Consider the following 16196-nt stretch of genomic DNA (forward strand, 5'->3'; position numbering starts at 1 on the left):
ATCTCACTTTGATGGGCAGGAATCCATGAGTTAGAAGATGGCTATCTGCCCTTAAAATGCTTATTATTTTCCTCAGAACCTTTAGATAAATGAATCTTTCTGCTACATGTAAAATTGTGCTACAAAAAGTTGTTTCAACTTAACTGAATTCATTGGTGTAAAATGAAATAGGCATGTGAACTTGGAGACTGTCACTCTAAGCAGAGATGGAAAGGGGTAACGTGTTGGGGATGTACTAATTTAGCAGAGATTTTGCCCCTTTTTTAAGTAGGTCCACAGAACTCAAGGCCCTGAGATCAAGAGTTGGACACTTAGCCAACTGAGCCACCCACATCCCCAGAGATTTCCTTTATTTTTTTTTTTAAGATTTTATTTATTTATTCATGATAGAGAGGAAGAGAGGCAGAAGCAGGCTCCACGTGGGGAGCATGCCTCGGGACTCAATCCCGGGACTCCAGGATCACGACCTGGGCCAAAGGCAGGCACTAAACTGATGAGCCACCCAGGGATCCCCGAGATTTCCTTTAAAAAAACTCTTAGAGGGATCCCTGGGTGGCTCAGCGGTTGAGTGCCTGCCTTTGGCCCAGGACGTGATTCTGGAGTCCTGGGATCGAGTCCCGCGTCGGGCTCCCTGCAGGGAGCCTGCTTCTCCCTCTGCCTGTGTCTCTGCCTCTCGCTCTGTGTCTCTCATGAATAAATAAATAAAGTATTTTAAAAATAAAATAAATAAAATAAAATAAAATAAATAAAATAAAATAAAATAAAATAAAATAAAATAAAATAAAATAAAACTCTTAAGAGTGACGCCTGGGTGGCTCAGTGGTTTAGCACCTGCCTTTGGCCCAGGTCGTGATCCTAGAGTCCAGGGATCGAGTCCCACATCGGGCTCCCTGCAGGGAGCCTGCTTCTCCCTCCGCCCATGCCTCTGCCTCTCTCTCTCTGTGTGTCTCTCATGAATAAATAAAATATTTTTTTTAATTTTTTAAATAAAAATAAAATAAAAAACTCTTAGATAGGAGTGCCTGGCTGGTTCAGCTTGTGGAGTATCTGCCTTTGGCTCAGGTCATGATCTCAGGGTCCTGGATCGAGCTGCATTGGGCTCCCTGATCAGTTGGGAGTCTGCTCCTCCCTCTGCCTCTGTCTTTCCCTGTCTCTTCATACTCTGTCTCTGGCTTTCCCTCTCTCAAATGAATAAATAAAATCTTGGGGAAAAAAAAAAGCCACCTTGGCCTTCCAGGAAAAACAGCTGATGAAAGAGCCCATTACCTTGGGAGGAAAAAACCCTTCCTGATGCTCACCAAAATTCACTACCAGGAGAAAAACATACCATTTCATCTGTGCTGAAGTCAGGGGAATATCTATATGACAGAACTTCAGAGAAAGTAATCAGATATTCAGTTACTTTGGCCAAGGAATGAGGATGCCAGGAGCACTTGGCATGCTAGCAGGGAGTGGCTGAGCATGGCAGGACAAGGTGGAGACAGGGAGCAAAGTGGGGTCTGGACCAGGTGAGGGGAGAAGGCTTATTTCTGCCTCAGTCCAGCAGCAGCTGAAAAATGCCACTTGCCCCTTCTGCATCCATCCTGCCTACAAAGAGTAGGTATGGAATCAAGCTTGATTTAAATCTGTTAACAAAAGCAATCAAATATAGCTTTCCCTTACTACCAAAGCCCATAATCCTGACCCAGAGGACATCATTCAAACCCAATTCCGGTAGAAAACCCCTTCAGAAGAAAAGGAAAACCACTTTAATTCAGGGAGCCACTTCCATTCCTACTTCTTCTCCAACCCCACCCAACTAGAGGTACACCCCAAGCACATTACTGAGCTCTGTGGGGCTGTAGCTGCAACAAATCAGAGAAAACGGGAGGGACAAAGCAGCCAGGTGGTGACTTTCCAAAACCCAACTCCAGTCCTAGGATCCTGATGAGGAGGAAAACATTCCAGGCAGACAATTGAGAAAGGCATAAGTTATGGAATGAAAAGGCTGGAGATGAGTACTGAATCCATCCTCTTTAGGCAACCGAAGAGCACAAAGGGAGAATGCAACCTTTAATTCAAGGGCAAGAGGAAAGATCTCAACAAAGCCCAGGTAAACAATGAGGGGCTTCCAGGGAGATCAGGTTATTTTTCAGCAAAGCCCAAGCCCAGAAAAGAAGCAGCCACATATACATGTGAATAAGCAGACACAAACACAAAGAGAAAAATTCCACAATGGGACCTATGCAAAAGTACCACAGGGAGGGGAAAAAGAAAAGGAACACAGGGTGCAGAAGGTACATCAGGAGAGAACCCCAAGAACAAGTAGAGAAGATAATAAGGAAGTAGAGGACTTTACCACCACCATAAACCAATTAGGCCTAAAACACACACAGAACCCTCCACCCAACAACAGCAGAATATATATTTTTCTCAAGTGCCCACAGAACATTTCTCCAGGATAGGTAATACCTGAGGCCAGAAAACAAATATAACTAAGATTGAAATCATATATCTTTTCCAATAACGATGAAATAAAACTAGAAATCAAAAGAAGAAAAAACAATGGGAAAATTCACAAATATGTGGAAAACAACAGTCTTAAACAACTAATGGGTCAAAGAAGATACCGTAAGGGAAATTAGGAAATAACTTGAGACAAATGAAAACAAAAACACAACATATCAAAACTTATGAGATGTCACAAAAGCAGCACTGAGAGCTAATTTAAAGCTATAAATACTTACATTATTAAAAAGGATTTCAAGCCAACATCTTAAACTCCACATGCTAAAGAACTAGGAAAGGGCAGCCCGGGTGGCTCATCAGTTTAGCACCGCCTTCAGCCCAGGGCGTGATCCTGGAGACCCGGGATCGAGTCCCACACTGGGCTCCCTGCATGGAGGCTGCTTCTCCCTCTGCCTGTCTCTCTCTCTCTCTCTCTCTCTCTCATGAATAAATAAATAAAATCTTTAAAAAAATAAAAAATAAAGAACTAGGAAAAAACAGAACAAACTACCCCAAAGGTAGCAGAAGGCAAGAAATAACAAAGATCAGAGCAGAGCTCAATGTAATAGAGCAAAACAAAAAAGAAAAACCAACAAAACCAACAGGTGGTTCTTTGAAAAAAAAAAGAAAAAAAAAACTGACAAACCTTTACTTAGATTCACTATGAAAAAGACTAAATAAGTTCAGAAATTAAAGAAAGGACACTACCACTGATCTTACAGAAATAAAAAGGATTATAAGAAAGTACCATGGGGCACCTGAACAGCTCAGTTGGTGGACTAACCAATTCCTGATCTCATGTCTTGATCTCAGGGTTGTGAGTTCAAGTCCTACATTGAGCATGGAGCCTTCTTAAAACAAAAACAAAAACAAAAACAAAAACAAAAACAAAAACAGGGGCACCTGTGTTGTTCAGCTGGTTAGGCATCTGACTTCAGCTCAGGTCATGACCTCCAGGTCCTGGGAGAGAGCTCCATGTCCAACTCCATGCTCAGTAGAGTGTCTGCTTCTCCCATTCTCTCTGCCCCTCCACCAGCTCATGTTCACCTGCTCTTGCTCGCTCTCTCAAAAAAATAAATAAAATCTTTAAAAAAAATAAATAATAAGATCAATAAATAAATAGAAAGTACTATGGACAATTACACACCAACAAATTGGATAAACTAGATTATTATTTTTTTTAAAGATTTTATTTATTTATTTATGATAGTCACACAGAGAGAGAGTTTGGCAGAGACACAGGCAGAGGGAGAAGCAGGCTCCATTTAGGGAGCCCAACGTGGGATTCGATCCCGGGTCTCCAGGATCGCGCCCCGGCCAAAGGCAGGTGCCAAACCACTGTGCCACCCAGGGATCCCGGATAAACTAGATTAAATGAACAAATTCTCAGACACACACAATCTACCAAGACTGAATCATGAAGAAATAAGAACTCTAAATGAATCTAAAGTAAGGGGACTGAATCAATGTTCAAAAACCTCTCAACAAAGAAAAGCACACCAAATGGCTTTGCTAGGGAATATACTAAGACATTTCAAGAAAAATTAATACCAATACTTCTCAAACTCTTCCAAAAAACTAAAGAGGAGGAAAACTTTCTAACTCATTCTATGAAGCCAGTATTACCCTGATACAAAAGTCAGACAAAGAAAATACAAGAAAAGAAACCTACAGACCAATATCCCTGATGAATTTTTTTTTTTTTTTTTTTTTCCCTGATGAATTTTTTTGAGCGAGAGCAAGAGCAAGGATGAGTGTTCTCAAGCAAGGGGAGGGAGCGAGAAAAGAAGGAAAGAGAGAATCCCAAGCAGACCCCACACCCAGCGCACAGCCCAATGCAGGTCTCAATCTCACTATCTGAGATCATGACCCAAGCCAAAATCAAGAGTTGGACACTTACCAACTGAACCACCCAGGTGCCACATCCCTGATGAATACTGATGCAAAAACCCTTGACAAAATATTGACAAACCAAAATCAGCAGCATATTAAAAAGATTATACTCTACAGCCAAATGGAATTTATTCCTGAGATGCAAGGATGGTTCAATACATGAAAATCAATCAAAGTAATATACTGTATTAACAGAATGATAGAAAAAATCTACGTGATCATCTCAAATGATGCAGAAAAAAATTTGATAAAATTCAACACTTCTCATGATATAACTCAACAAACTAGGAATAGACGCAAACTATGTCAACATAATAAAGGCCATACATGAAAAGCCCCCAGCTGACATAATACTCAATGGTGAAAGACCATTTCAAACAGGGAGATCAGGAACAAGACAAGAATGCCTGTTTTTGCCACCTCTATTCACCTTAGTGCTGGAAGTCTTAGCCAGAGCAATGAGGCATGAAAGAGAAATTAAAAGTATTCAAGTAGAAAAGGAAGAAGTAAAATTATCTTTGCAGATGATATGATCTTATAATCAGAAAATCCTAAAGATTCCACAAAAAACCTGTTAGAACTAATAAGTGAGGGGCGCCTGTGTGGCTCAGTCAGTTAAACATCTGCCTTCAGGTCAGGTCATGATCTTGGGGTCCTAGGATCAAGTCCCACATCGGGTTCCCTGCTCAGTGGAGGGAGTGCCTGCTTCTCCCTCTCCTTCTGACTGCAGCTCCTCCTGCTTGTGCTCTCTCTCTCCCTGTCAAATGAATGGATAAAATCTTTAAAAAAAAATAAAAAATAACTTTTTTAGTTTTTAAAACTGAGAAGAGAGTACTTCAAAGATTTAACCTAGGAAAGAGAAGAAATTTGAGGCTATAAATGTTTTATACTCTTAAGGAAATTACATATGCTTTCCTTAACAGAATCTAAGGTGGGGCACCTCGCTGGCTCAGTTGGTAGAGCAAGGGACTCTTGATCTTGGGGTTGTGAGTTTGAGCCCCATGCTGGGTGTAGAGATTACTTTTAAAAATAAACTCTTGAGGGATCCCTGGGTGGCGCAGTGGTTTGGCGCCTGCCTTTGGCCCAGGGCGCGATCCTGGAGACCCGGGATCGAATCCCACATCGGGCTTCCGGTGCATGGAGCCTGCTTCTCCCTCTGCCTGTGTCTCTGCCTCTCTCTCTTTCTCTCTCTGTGACTATCATAAATAAATAAACATTAAAAAAAAAAAAAATAAAAAAAAAAAAAATAAACTCTTGAGATGCCTGGGTGGCTCAGCAGTTTGGCGCCTACCTTTGGCCCAGAGTGTAGTCCTGCGGTCTAGGGATCAAGTCCCACATCGGGCTTCCTGTATGGAGCCTGCTTCTCCCTCTGCCTGTGTCTCTGCCTCTCTCTCTCTGTGTCTCTCATGAATAAATAAATAAAATCTTAAAAAAAAAAAAAAAAAAAAAAACCTCTGGGAGGGTGTGCCTGGGTGATTTGGCTGGTTAGGTGTCTGTCTTGGGCTCAGATCATGATCTCAGGGTCCTGGGAACAAGCCCAGCATTGGGCTCCCAGCTCAGCAGGGAGTCTGTTTCTCCGTCTCCCTCTGCCCCTGGCTCCTGCTGTCTCTCTCTCATTCTCTCTCAAATTAATAAATAAAATCTTTAAAAAAAAAAAAAAAAAAGACTATGGGGAGAGTTGGTGAAGAGCTCAAATAGACCAGAGAGAACACAACATATAGGGAGAGGGGAAACGGAGAGCTGATGGACAGATATCTGAAGTTCTCAAAGATGGAAAAAAAATAATTTAAGAAATTTTCTAGAAATGGAGAAACACATGAATCAACAAATAAAAAGAGTTCACACTATGTTCCAGAAAAATATTTTTTCCCAAACTAAAAAATAATCTAGTGAAGTAACTAAACTATAAAGCAAAAGAAAGAATCTTATAAGCCAGGAGTCAGCAAACTATGAGCCAGCAGGGCAAATCATCACCTGGTTTTGTCATAAAGTTTTATTGGAAAAAGAGAAGCCCAAATCTTTACTACTCAGCCCTTTACAGAATACGCTCGCTAACTCCTGTTTTAAATATTCAAAGAAAAGAAACTTACTACCAAAAAAAAAGAAAGAAAGAAGCAAGCCAGTCTCATACTGATTTGCAAAATATAGTTGGCAGAGAAGAGGAAGCAAGGTTTCTAGATTCTAAAGGAAAAAGTGTGATCTAAAAATTCTAAAAGCAGCTACTGTCTTCTACATGTAAAAGCAATAGAAAGACATTCTTTACTACACTGAGGATATATATATATATATCTGTTATCTATATATATATAATCCCCATGCCCTTCCTGAGAGGAAGAAAATCTACTTGAAAACAGAATCCTGGGCAGCCCCGGTGGTGTAGCGGTTTAGCGCCACCTGCAGCCTGGAGTGTGATCCTGGAGACCCTGGATCGAGTCCCACATCGGGCTCCCTGCATGGAGCCTACTTCTCCCTCTGCCTGTTCCTCTGCCCCTCTCTCTCTCTGTGTCTCTATGAATAAATAAAATCTTTAAAAAAAAAAAAAAAAAAAGAAAGAAAAGAAAACAGAATCCTGGTTATGAAGAGAACCTTAAAGAATTAACAAATGGTGAAAATACTGGCTGAAAAGTCTAACAGAGCACTGAATCCATTTAAACAAGATATTGAGCATAAATAAACAATTACTGGCAATTACTGTAGAAAACAGTTATATAAAGATAAAATATTAACAAATGTGAAAATTTTCTAAATTTAGAAATTTAAATAGAAAAGCCATGTGATAAAAAAATTAATAATCTGAAAATTAATAATGGATAATTTGATAGCATATCATGATTAAAATTCTATTTTAATCCCCAGGCCCCATGACTGGGTGGCTTATTCAGTTGTCTGTCTTCTGCTCAGGTCATGATCCTGGGGTCCTGAGATCGAGCCCCACATCCGACACTGTGCTCAGTGGGAAGTCTGCTTCTCCCTCTCTTTCTGCCCCTACCCACCACTCGTGTGCGCTATCTCAAATAAAAATCTTTAATACAAAAATTTCTAGGGGCGCCTGCATGACTTAGTCTGTTAAGTGCCATGCACATCAGTGCACGCAAGCTCTCTCAAATAAAAAAAATCTAAAAAAATAATCTAGACTATGCAATCTTCTAGATTGGTGGGGAAGAGGGACGATAGAAAACAGGAGGAATTAAAGCACACTAACTGGGGGTTAGATGATGTTTTATTTAAGAGGCTGATAAATTGAGAGAGAGTTTATTATAATTTGAAATCCTAAAAAAAAAAAAAAAGAAATCCTAAGTCACTAGAAAAACTAAAGATAAAACTAAACTTATCTATCTTTCACATCATCTGTGAGGGATAAAAACAAAATAGAAAAAGAAACATAAGGCAGAAAATATAGAGACGTACAAGACTGAAAATTTCTGTTAAATAAAAACTAAATGGGATAAAGTCACTTACTAAAAAGTACAAGGATTAGTTTTAAAAAAATCAAAGTTCGGAGTGCCTGGGTGGCTCAGTGGTTGAGCATCTGCCTTTGGCTCTGGGCGTGATCCTGGAGTGCTGGGATCGAGTCCCACATCGGACTTCCTGCACAGAGCCTGCTTCTTCCTCTGCCTGTGTCTCCGCCTCTCTCTGTGTCTCTCATGAATAAATAAATAAAATCTTTAAAAAAAAATCATGGAAAGCTTAAAGGTTAAAAAAAAAAGGAAGGGGTGAAGCCATACTAAAGCAAGTACAAACAAAAAAGAAGGCAGAGGTTGTAATATTCATACCCAAGCTGAACTGCAAGCAGAAAGCATTCAAAGGGGCCATGACAATATTTGATAAAAATGTTCCTTAAGAAAAAAAAAAAAAAATGTTCCTTAAGGGACGCCTGGGTGGCTCAGTGGTTGAGCATCTGCCTTTAGCTCAGATTTGCGTGATCCCAGAGTCCGGGAATCAAGTCCCACATTGGGTTTCCAGCATGGAGCTGCTTCTCCCTCTGCCTGTGTCTCTGCCTGCCTCTCTCTCTCTCTCTCTCTCTCTCTCTGTCTCTCATGAATAAATAAATAAAATCTTAAAAAAAAAAAAGTTCCTTAAAACCTAACAGAGTAATAAGGAAAAATCAAAGCTTTCCAATCATTTCTCTGATGCCAACACAACCACGATACTAAAACCTGACAAAGATATTTGCTAGTGAGATCTCTATGAAAAAATTCTAAATATCAACAAATATCCAGTAGCACATTAACACCCACACACTTGTGCGTGCGCAAAGACACCTCACAAATATGTGGAGCTTGTTCTTGAGTTGTCAGAATAATATAATATTAGGAATGCTATTAGTATGATTTCACATATTAGTAGGTCAGAGGAAATAAAAATCATATTTGACAAGGGTCAAAAGTAAATGTAAATTTTACCTCAAAAAAAGAGAATCATAAGCCAATAATGAACTCTAGTTATCGATACGAAAGCTGAAGAAGTGTCCTGTTATCTAGAAGTTACTCTGAAATGCATCCCAAACAGAACCTAGATGGATTGAGATGGCTGGGTGGCTAGATTCATGACAAAACAAATGTGGTAAAATGCTAAGCCAGGATCTAGATGGTATGTTTGTTTTACATTTATCTCAACTTTTCTGTATGCTTGAAAATATTCACATAAACTATTGAAAAAAGACCACCACCATAAAGTTACAACTTAACTTTCAAACTACATAATTTAACCCACATTAAGACCCTCAAAAGGTTGAAGATTTGGAAAGCCTTACCTTTGTGAAGAGGTGTGCACAAAGACAAGACAGGGCCCACACTTACCTACAGACTGAGAGGTGAACGCCGCCACAATCTGGGGAGAGGCCAGGGCTTCCAGCCTGTTCTTCAATGCCTCCAAGTGCACACATTTTTCTGAGTAGTCTGGTGTATCAACAAGCATCATTAAGCTGTTCTGCATACCTGTCAGCTTGGCAGAAATCACAGCTATGTCCTATAAAAAAAGCCAGAATAGAGAATATTTATTTTAAAAGACCTCAGGGACTTCAATTAAGAATGGACAAAATAGGGATGCCTAGGTGGCTCAGTCAGTTGCCTTCGGCTCAGGTCATGATCCCAGGGCCTTGAGCTCAGTCAGTTGCCTTTGGGCTCCCTGATCAGCGGAGAGTCTGCTTCTCCCTCTCCCTCTACCCCTCTCCCCGCTCACTCTCAATCTCTCTTATTTAATAAATAAAACCTTAAAAAAAATGGACAAAATACAGGAGAAGGAAATTCATATAAGAAAATGCCCCATAAACATATTATATTCAATATTATTGGTAGTCCAATCAATGGAAATTAAAATTAAGAGTTGTCCTCCTAACAAAGTGGAAAACCCTGGAAAAATATAATAGCTATTATTGGTGAGGGTGTGAAGAAAAAAGTCTGATACCATAAATTTATATTGATTTTCTAGAAGGCAATTTAGAATATAATAGCTATATTATATATATCAGGTCGTGATCCTGTCAGTGAAGCAGAAGATACTAACTCCAGGTGGAAAGACCCAGAGCAATTGCAGATCTTCCCAACCTATGCCTACATGTCTCCATGCACTGCTTTTTACTAATCCCTTGTGGTTTCGAGGAAAGAACCTTCTCATTTGTTTCTCCAAACCTCAAGTGCCTGCCTACCCAGACTTTGTGACATCCCCTACGCAAATGACCTACTTGAGTCTTAAATGTCTCCTCGATATCGGCACTTAGTGTGCTCCACTTGTCTGCTTCTTGAAGAGACTCGGCGGCAAGCTGCATTCTGGACTTTACCTGGTCAATTTCCACCAGTACCTACAGGAGAAATGAGAGGTCAAAAACTAGGGAAGTGGTAGTTCCTTTACCTCTACCTTCCCCCAGTGACTTGAAACTTAAGCATCATGGCATGCTCCTGCCTTTAGGGAGCTTCCGTGCCCCTTCCGACACCAAATGCGTGGCTACATTGTACAGCGGGTGCTGAAGAGAGATGTACACACCAAAAGAACCAGAAAAAAAGGGGATCCCTGGGTGGCGCAGCGGTTTGGCGCCTGCCTTTGGCCCAGGGCGTGATCCTGGAGACCCGGGATCGAGTCCCACATCAGGCTCCCGGTGGGTGCATGGAGCCTGCTTCTCCCTCTGCCTGTGTCTCTGCCTCTCTCTCTCTCTCTGTGACTATCATAAATAAATAAATAAAAAAAATTAAAAAAAAAAAAAAAAAAAAGAACCAGAAAAAAAGAGTATTTTGAGTGTTGGATAGAATTTTGAGATAAGGTCGTTCGTGAGTAAGCCTTCCAAATACAAGAATCAGTATTTAAGAGAGGAGCCAAAATACCTGCATCGATTGAGATGTATCCTGTTCAAATTTTTTAATGTCCTCCTTGACAAGGATCATTTGTTCTTTTAGGAAAGACGCCTCCTGTTTAAGGGCTTCAACATCACGGAGCACTTTGGGCATGTTCTGAAGAGCCTGGTGACTTGTTTCTGTAGCAAGAACCCAAGAACAAAAGATAAAAATCGGACCAGTCACCAGGGAAAAAGATGAATAAATCCGAAGACAGGAAGAGAATTTTCCACAAAGCACTACCAACCACACAGTTTTCTGAGCCTGTGGAAGATGGGGAGTGGACAGGAGGTGGGCTGAGAGGTGGGCTCTGCCAAGACCGTGTCCTCCCCAGTCTTATGGGTGAGGGCCATGTGATATGACAAGGAAGGAACCATCAACCTGACCCAACATTAATGCTTTTCCACCACTGAGTTAAATTAAAACTCCTTTTGTGAGGAGAGAAAATGAAAGAAGCTGACACTGGGTAAATGTCAGCTACGTGCCAGGTGCTTTACAAACATTCTACATTTAATGTCCACAGAAATCATTAGCAGCCACCTCTTACAAATAAGGAAACTGAGACTCAGAGAGGTTGAGTAACTTCCCTAAGATTTCGCAGAGCTGAAACCCAGCCTTACGTGGCTCTGACCCCAATGTCTGCATTCCACAGTCTTCAAAATTGAGTCCACAGACTACCAGTGTCAGCTGGGCACAGGTAGCAGGTCCCTAAGCATCTGCCAGTTTCTTATTTAACAAGTCTGGTAGGAGATCAGGTGAGATTAAGAAAGCTGCTTTTTTTTTTTTAAGATTTTATTTATTTATTCATGAGAGACACACAGAGAAACACAGAGACGTAGGTAGAGGGAGAAGTAAGGTTCCCTGTGGGGAGCCCGATGAGAGACTTGATCCCAGGAACCCTGATCATGACCTGAGCCAAAAGCAGATGCTCAACCACTGAGCCACCCAGGAGCCCCAAGAAAACTGCATTTTTTACAATATTTTTTTTAAAGATTTATTTATGGGCAGCCCTGGTGGCGCAGCAGTTTAGCGCTGCCTGCAGCCCAGGGCGTGATCTGGAGACCCTGGATAGAGTCCCACGTCGGGCTCTCTGCATGGAGCCTGCTTGTGTCTCTGCCTCTCTCTCTCTCTCTCTCTCTCTCTCTCCCTGCATCTCTATGAATAAATAAATAAAAATCTTTAAAAAAAAAATAAAGATTTATTTATTTATTTATGATAGACAGAGAGAGAGAGAGAGAGAGGGGCAGAGACACAGGCAGAAGGAGAAGCAGGCTCCATGCTAGGAGCCCAACGTGGGACTTGATCCCGGGACTCCAGGATCACGCCCTGGGCCAAATGCAGGCGCTAAACCACTGAGCCACCCAGGGATCCCCGAAAACTGCATTTTTTAACAGATGTCTGAAACACGGAATACAACTTGAACATCTTTGCAAACTATGATGTGTTGTGTGGATTTGGGAGAGTTAACAGCATGCCCCTCTAACCCTTTAAAGGGCAATTCATCGGGGAATCAACCAAATTAAGTCCAGCATCTCCTGCTCTACCAGTGCGATGAATGGAACCTTAACATCTTAAAGAAGTATTTCAGGAAACTGTTTATTCAGCTGTGCCATAAAATAATGTTTCCAGCATGGCCTGGGTAAAGTTCTAAGGCTAAGAAAACAAAGAATAGTGATTTCTTCTGCACAGAGACTGACTTTTAACAATGCTGACTTTTAATAATTGTTACAGCCCCAGCCTTCTGCCTGCTAAACCCCAAAGTCACTCTTCAGTACCTGCTGTTCCCTGTATACCTTTTTCCTTCTCCACAACCACCCCCCCCCCAAATTTAGGCCACTCTTTTTTCCATTTTAAAACTATCATTTGGGGATCCCTGGGTGGTGCAGTGGTTTGGCGCCTGCCTTTGGCCCAGGGCGTGATCCTGGAGACCCGGGATCGAATCCCACGTCGGGCTCCTGGTGCATGGAGCCTGCTTCTCCCTCTGCCTGTGTCTCTGCCTCTCTCTCTGTGTGTGACTATCATAAATAAATAAAAATTAAAAAAAAAACTATCATTTGCAGTGAGAATATCTGGGAGGGTAAGGGCTAGATTTCACTGAGAGGAGGAATGGGACCACTCTCTTGGATGATTGTAACATTCTACTTCCTGACAGAGGTTTGAGTTATCCTAGCTGCCTACATTTGTCAAAATTCATCATATGCATCAGGTAAGATTTGTGCATCTCACCTTATATAAATTATTTTATGTAGTTAAAAAAAAAAGAGCTGTAACAAGTACTGAATTCTATTATGTTTAGAGTACCAACTGAAATGAACAGGAGTAAAGTATACTGATGTCTGCAACTCATTTTGAAATACATCAAAAAATCAGATGGATGGGGATCCCTGAGTGGCTTGGCGGTTGGGCATCTGCCTTCGGCTCAGGGTGTGGTCCTGGGTCCGGGGAGGAGTCCTGCTTCGGGCTCCTTGTGGAGAGCCTGCTTCTCCCTCTGCCTATGTCTCTGCCTCTCTCTGTGTCTCTCATGAATAAATAACTAAAATCTTAAAAATAATAATAATAATAATAATAAGATGGAGAATGGAAAGGAGGATAGGTAAATGGGCAGATTTGTGATAAAGCAGGAGTAGTAAATTGTGACTTGTAGAATCTAGGTAGAGGGCATATGGATGTTCACTACAAATTCTCTCAACGTTACTGTATGTTTGGCACCTCTGCCCACAATTGTTCAAGTCAAGAACCTGCTATCATTCTTTATGTTCTCCCCCTCTCATCCCTCATTTCAATCCATCAGCAAGTTCTTTCCATTCTTCCTCCTAAAAATATCTTAAATCTACCCGTTTCTCACCATACAGTGAGGTTATGCCAGTGGTGCCATAACCCCAGTTGAAGCCACTATGATGACAGTCCACTCTTCTGAACAGTTGCCTTCAGAATGGAGACAGAAATCAATCCATGTCCCTCCTCTGCTTAAAAATCCTCCAGTACCTTCCCATGACACTCATTTTAAGTCAAATACAAACTCTATAATGTGACATTAAAATCCCTGCATGATCTGGTCCTTGTTTGGGGTTTTTTTCCCCTGCCCCCAACTTGGCCTGTTAACCCATCCAACCTGGGTTATGGGTCTTGTTCCACCCAGTATCTCTGGAACCTGGAAAACAGTTTGTGTCCAATAAATATTAGGGCACAAATATGTGAAGGCTCCAATTTGGAGTCTTCAACATCCCCTCCTTGAACCTTTGCTATAACTTCTCTTCACTGCAGACTTGAGCCCTTGTCTCACCTTCCATAAAAATAAACCTTTAAACCTCGGAAGATGGGGCAGCCCGGGGGCTTAGCGGTTTAGCGCCGCCTTCAGCCCAGGGCCTGATCCTGGAGACCCAGGATCAAGTCCCATGTCAGGCTCCCTGCATGGAGCCTGCTTCTCCCTCTGCCTGTGTCTCTGCCTCTCTCTCTCTCTGTATCCCATTAATAAAAATTTAAAAAAAAAATCTAAAAAAATAAAATAAAATAAAATAAAATAAAATAAAATAAAATAAAATAAAAAATAAAATAAAATAAAATAAACCTCAGAAGACTTCCCACTGTCTAAGGTATGAAATCTCAACTCTGGAGGATGACCAAAAAGAGGGTGCCTGGGTGGTTCAGTAGACCAAGTGTCTCACTCTTGATTTCAGCTCGAGTCATGATCTCAGGGTCATGGAACTGCTTCCAATTCTCTCTCCCTCTGCCCCTCCCCTCCTCCTCACACACCTGTGTTTGCATTCTCTCTCTAAAAGAAAAATAAAATGATGGCCTGTAAGGCCCTTTCACAGTTTGATCCCAATCTATTTTTCTGTCTTATCTTCAGAAGTCTCACCATGCCCCCACACCCCATGAGAGTGTGATCCTCTAATACTAATACTAATGATTATGTTTGCTGATGTTACAGAGGGAGCTCTTTTTTTTTTTTTTTTTTTTTTTTTTCAGAGGGAGCTCTGTTTGAACTTTTCACTCTTCCGTAGACTGGCGAGGCCTTTTTATACCCACATGCCTCTGCATGTGCCATTCTTTCTCCGTTTCATACCAGAGAGGTAGCAAGGTATAACGGATAAGAGCCTGAGCTCTGGGAACCAAATATTTGGGTTGAAATCCAAACGAGCAACATGATGCTGGGTCGGTTACTTCACTCAGCCACAGACTCTACAGCTATAAAGTGGGAATAGTAACTGGGCCTACCTCTAAGGATTAGTGCCAGGTTTAAATTGGATAATTATGCTGAAGGGAGCAACATTAACATTTTGGCCAGGACAGTCCATCGTGCCAAACCATCCTAAGCAATGCGGAACACTAAGCATCCCTGGGCATTCCCACTAAACGTCCAACCATTGTGACATTCCTCACCATTGCAATGAGTAAAAACACTCCCAACAACTTCGAGATATTCGGGGGACGGTGAAGGTGTTAGGAGGCAACATTACCACCCGTCCTTTGAGAACCACTTAGTTAATCCATGTCAAGCATTTAAGAGTGTCTGACACATATGAAGGGCTCAAATACTGCTATCCTATTATTATCAATGTCCTCCCCCTCTTTGCCCCATGAAGTCTTCCTTCAAGACCTTACACAGGCAGGAAAGAAAGGTGCGTGCCTCTCCCAGGCTAGAGGTAATGACACACTTCTTCCGGCCCTCCTAGCTCCTGGTTCCACTCGCAGGAAAGCCAACCCTGGTTGCAATTTAAGTGACCAAGGCAGAAAGCTCCTGAAAGGTAACTTTCTGCCCATGGCCCGTTTCTGGGCACACGCTTAGAGGATGCTCAGTTATGAGGATCGGTTGCAAAGTACAATAAAGAATCTACAGCGGGCGGTCCCGGGGTGGCGCAGCGGTTTAGCGCCCCCTTCCGTCCAGGGCGTGACCCCGGGACCCGGGATCGAGTCCCGCGTCGGGCTCCCGGCGTGGAGCCTGCTCCTCCCTCTGCCTGTGTCTCTGCCTCTCTGTGTGTGTGTCTCTATGAATAAATGAATAAATCTTTTAAAAAATGTTATAAATAAATCAAGCAAGCAAGCAAGCAAGCCAGCAACGTCGGCGGCGGCGGCGGCGGCGGCGCGGGGCCCGGCGGGCAGCGCGGCCTCACCCTCCACGGCGTGGTTCACCTCCTGGATGAACAGCTGCAGCTTCATCACCAGCGTGGCCGCGTGGCCGTCCGCCTTCCCCGCCGCCGCCTCCTTGGAGCCGGCCCTGAAGGCCGCGTTGATCCACTCCTTCACGTCGAAGTCTTCCGCCAGGAACTTGGAGAAGTCCATGGCCGCTGCGCCTCGGCCCGGCCACGGGCGGGCCCTGCGACAGCCCCGGGGCTGACCCGGGGGTCGGGGGGGGGCGGCAGGGGGAACCCACGGCACCCACGAAAGTCGCCCTCTGCGGCCCTTCCGTCAACTCGCGGGGGCCGAGGGCTCGGGGTGGCCCACGCCGCGCGCCGTACTTCTTCCGGAAGTACGTGGCCGTTACCATAG

The 16196-nt window shown here is 42.7% G+C and overlaps 1 protein-coding gene across 2 annotated transcripts in view; it reads right to left on the reverse strand.

Moving 5' to 3' along the window:
- Positions 1 to 16178, reverse strand: part of COG7 (component of oligomeric golgi complex 7) — a 78957-nt gene extending 62779 nt beyond the window's left edge. For both annotated transcript variants that reach the window (XM_072836174.1, XM_072836173.1), the window contains exons 1-4: positions 15821 to 16178; positions 10698 to 10846; positions 10064 to 10180; positions 9180 to 9348 (exon numbers count right to left, since the gene is read on the reverse strand). In XM_072836174.1, coding sequence (XP_072692275.1) covers positions 9180 to 9348; positions 10064 to 10180; positions 10698 to 10846; positions 15821 to 15989 — 604 coding nt within the window. In that variant the 5' untranslated portion in view covers positions 15990 to 16178. The remainder of the gene's footprint in view (positions 1 to 9179; positions 9349 to 10063; positions 10181 to 10697; positions 10847 to 15820) is intronic.
- Between the last annotated feature and the right edge of the window lie 18 nt (positions 16179 to 16196).

Source organism: Canis lupus, chromosome 8 (assembly GCF_048164855.1).
Source record: "Canis lupus baileyi chromosome 8, mCanLup2.hap1, whole genome shotgun sequence".
Taxonomy (NCBI): Eukaryota; Metazoa; Chordata; class Mammalia; order Carnivora; family Canidae; genus Canis; species Canis lupus.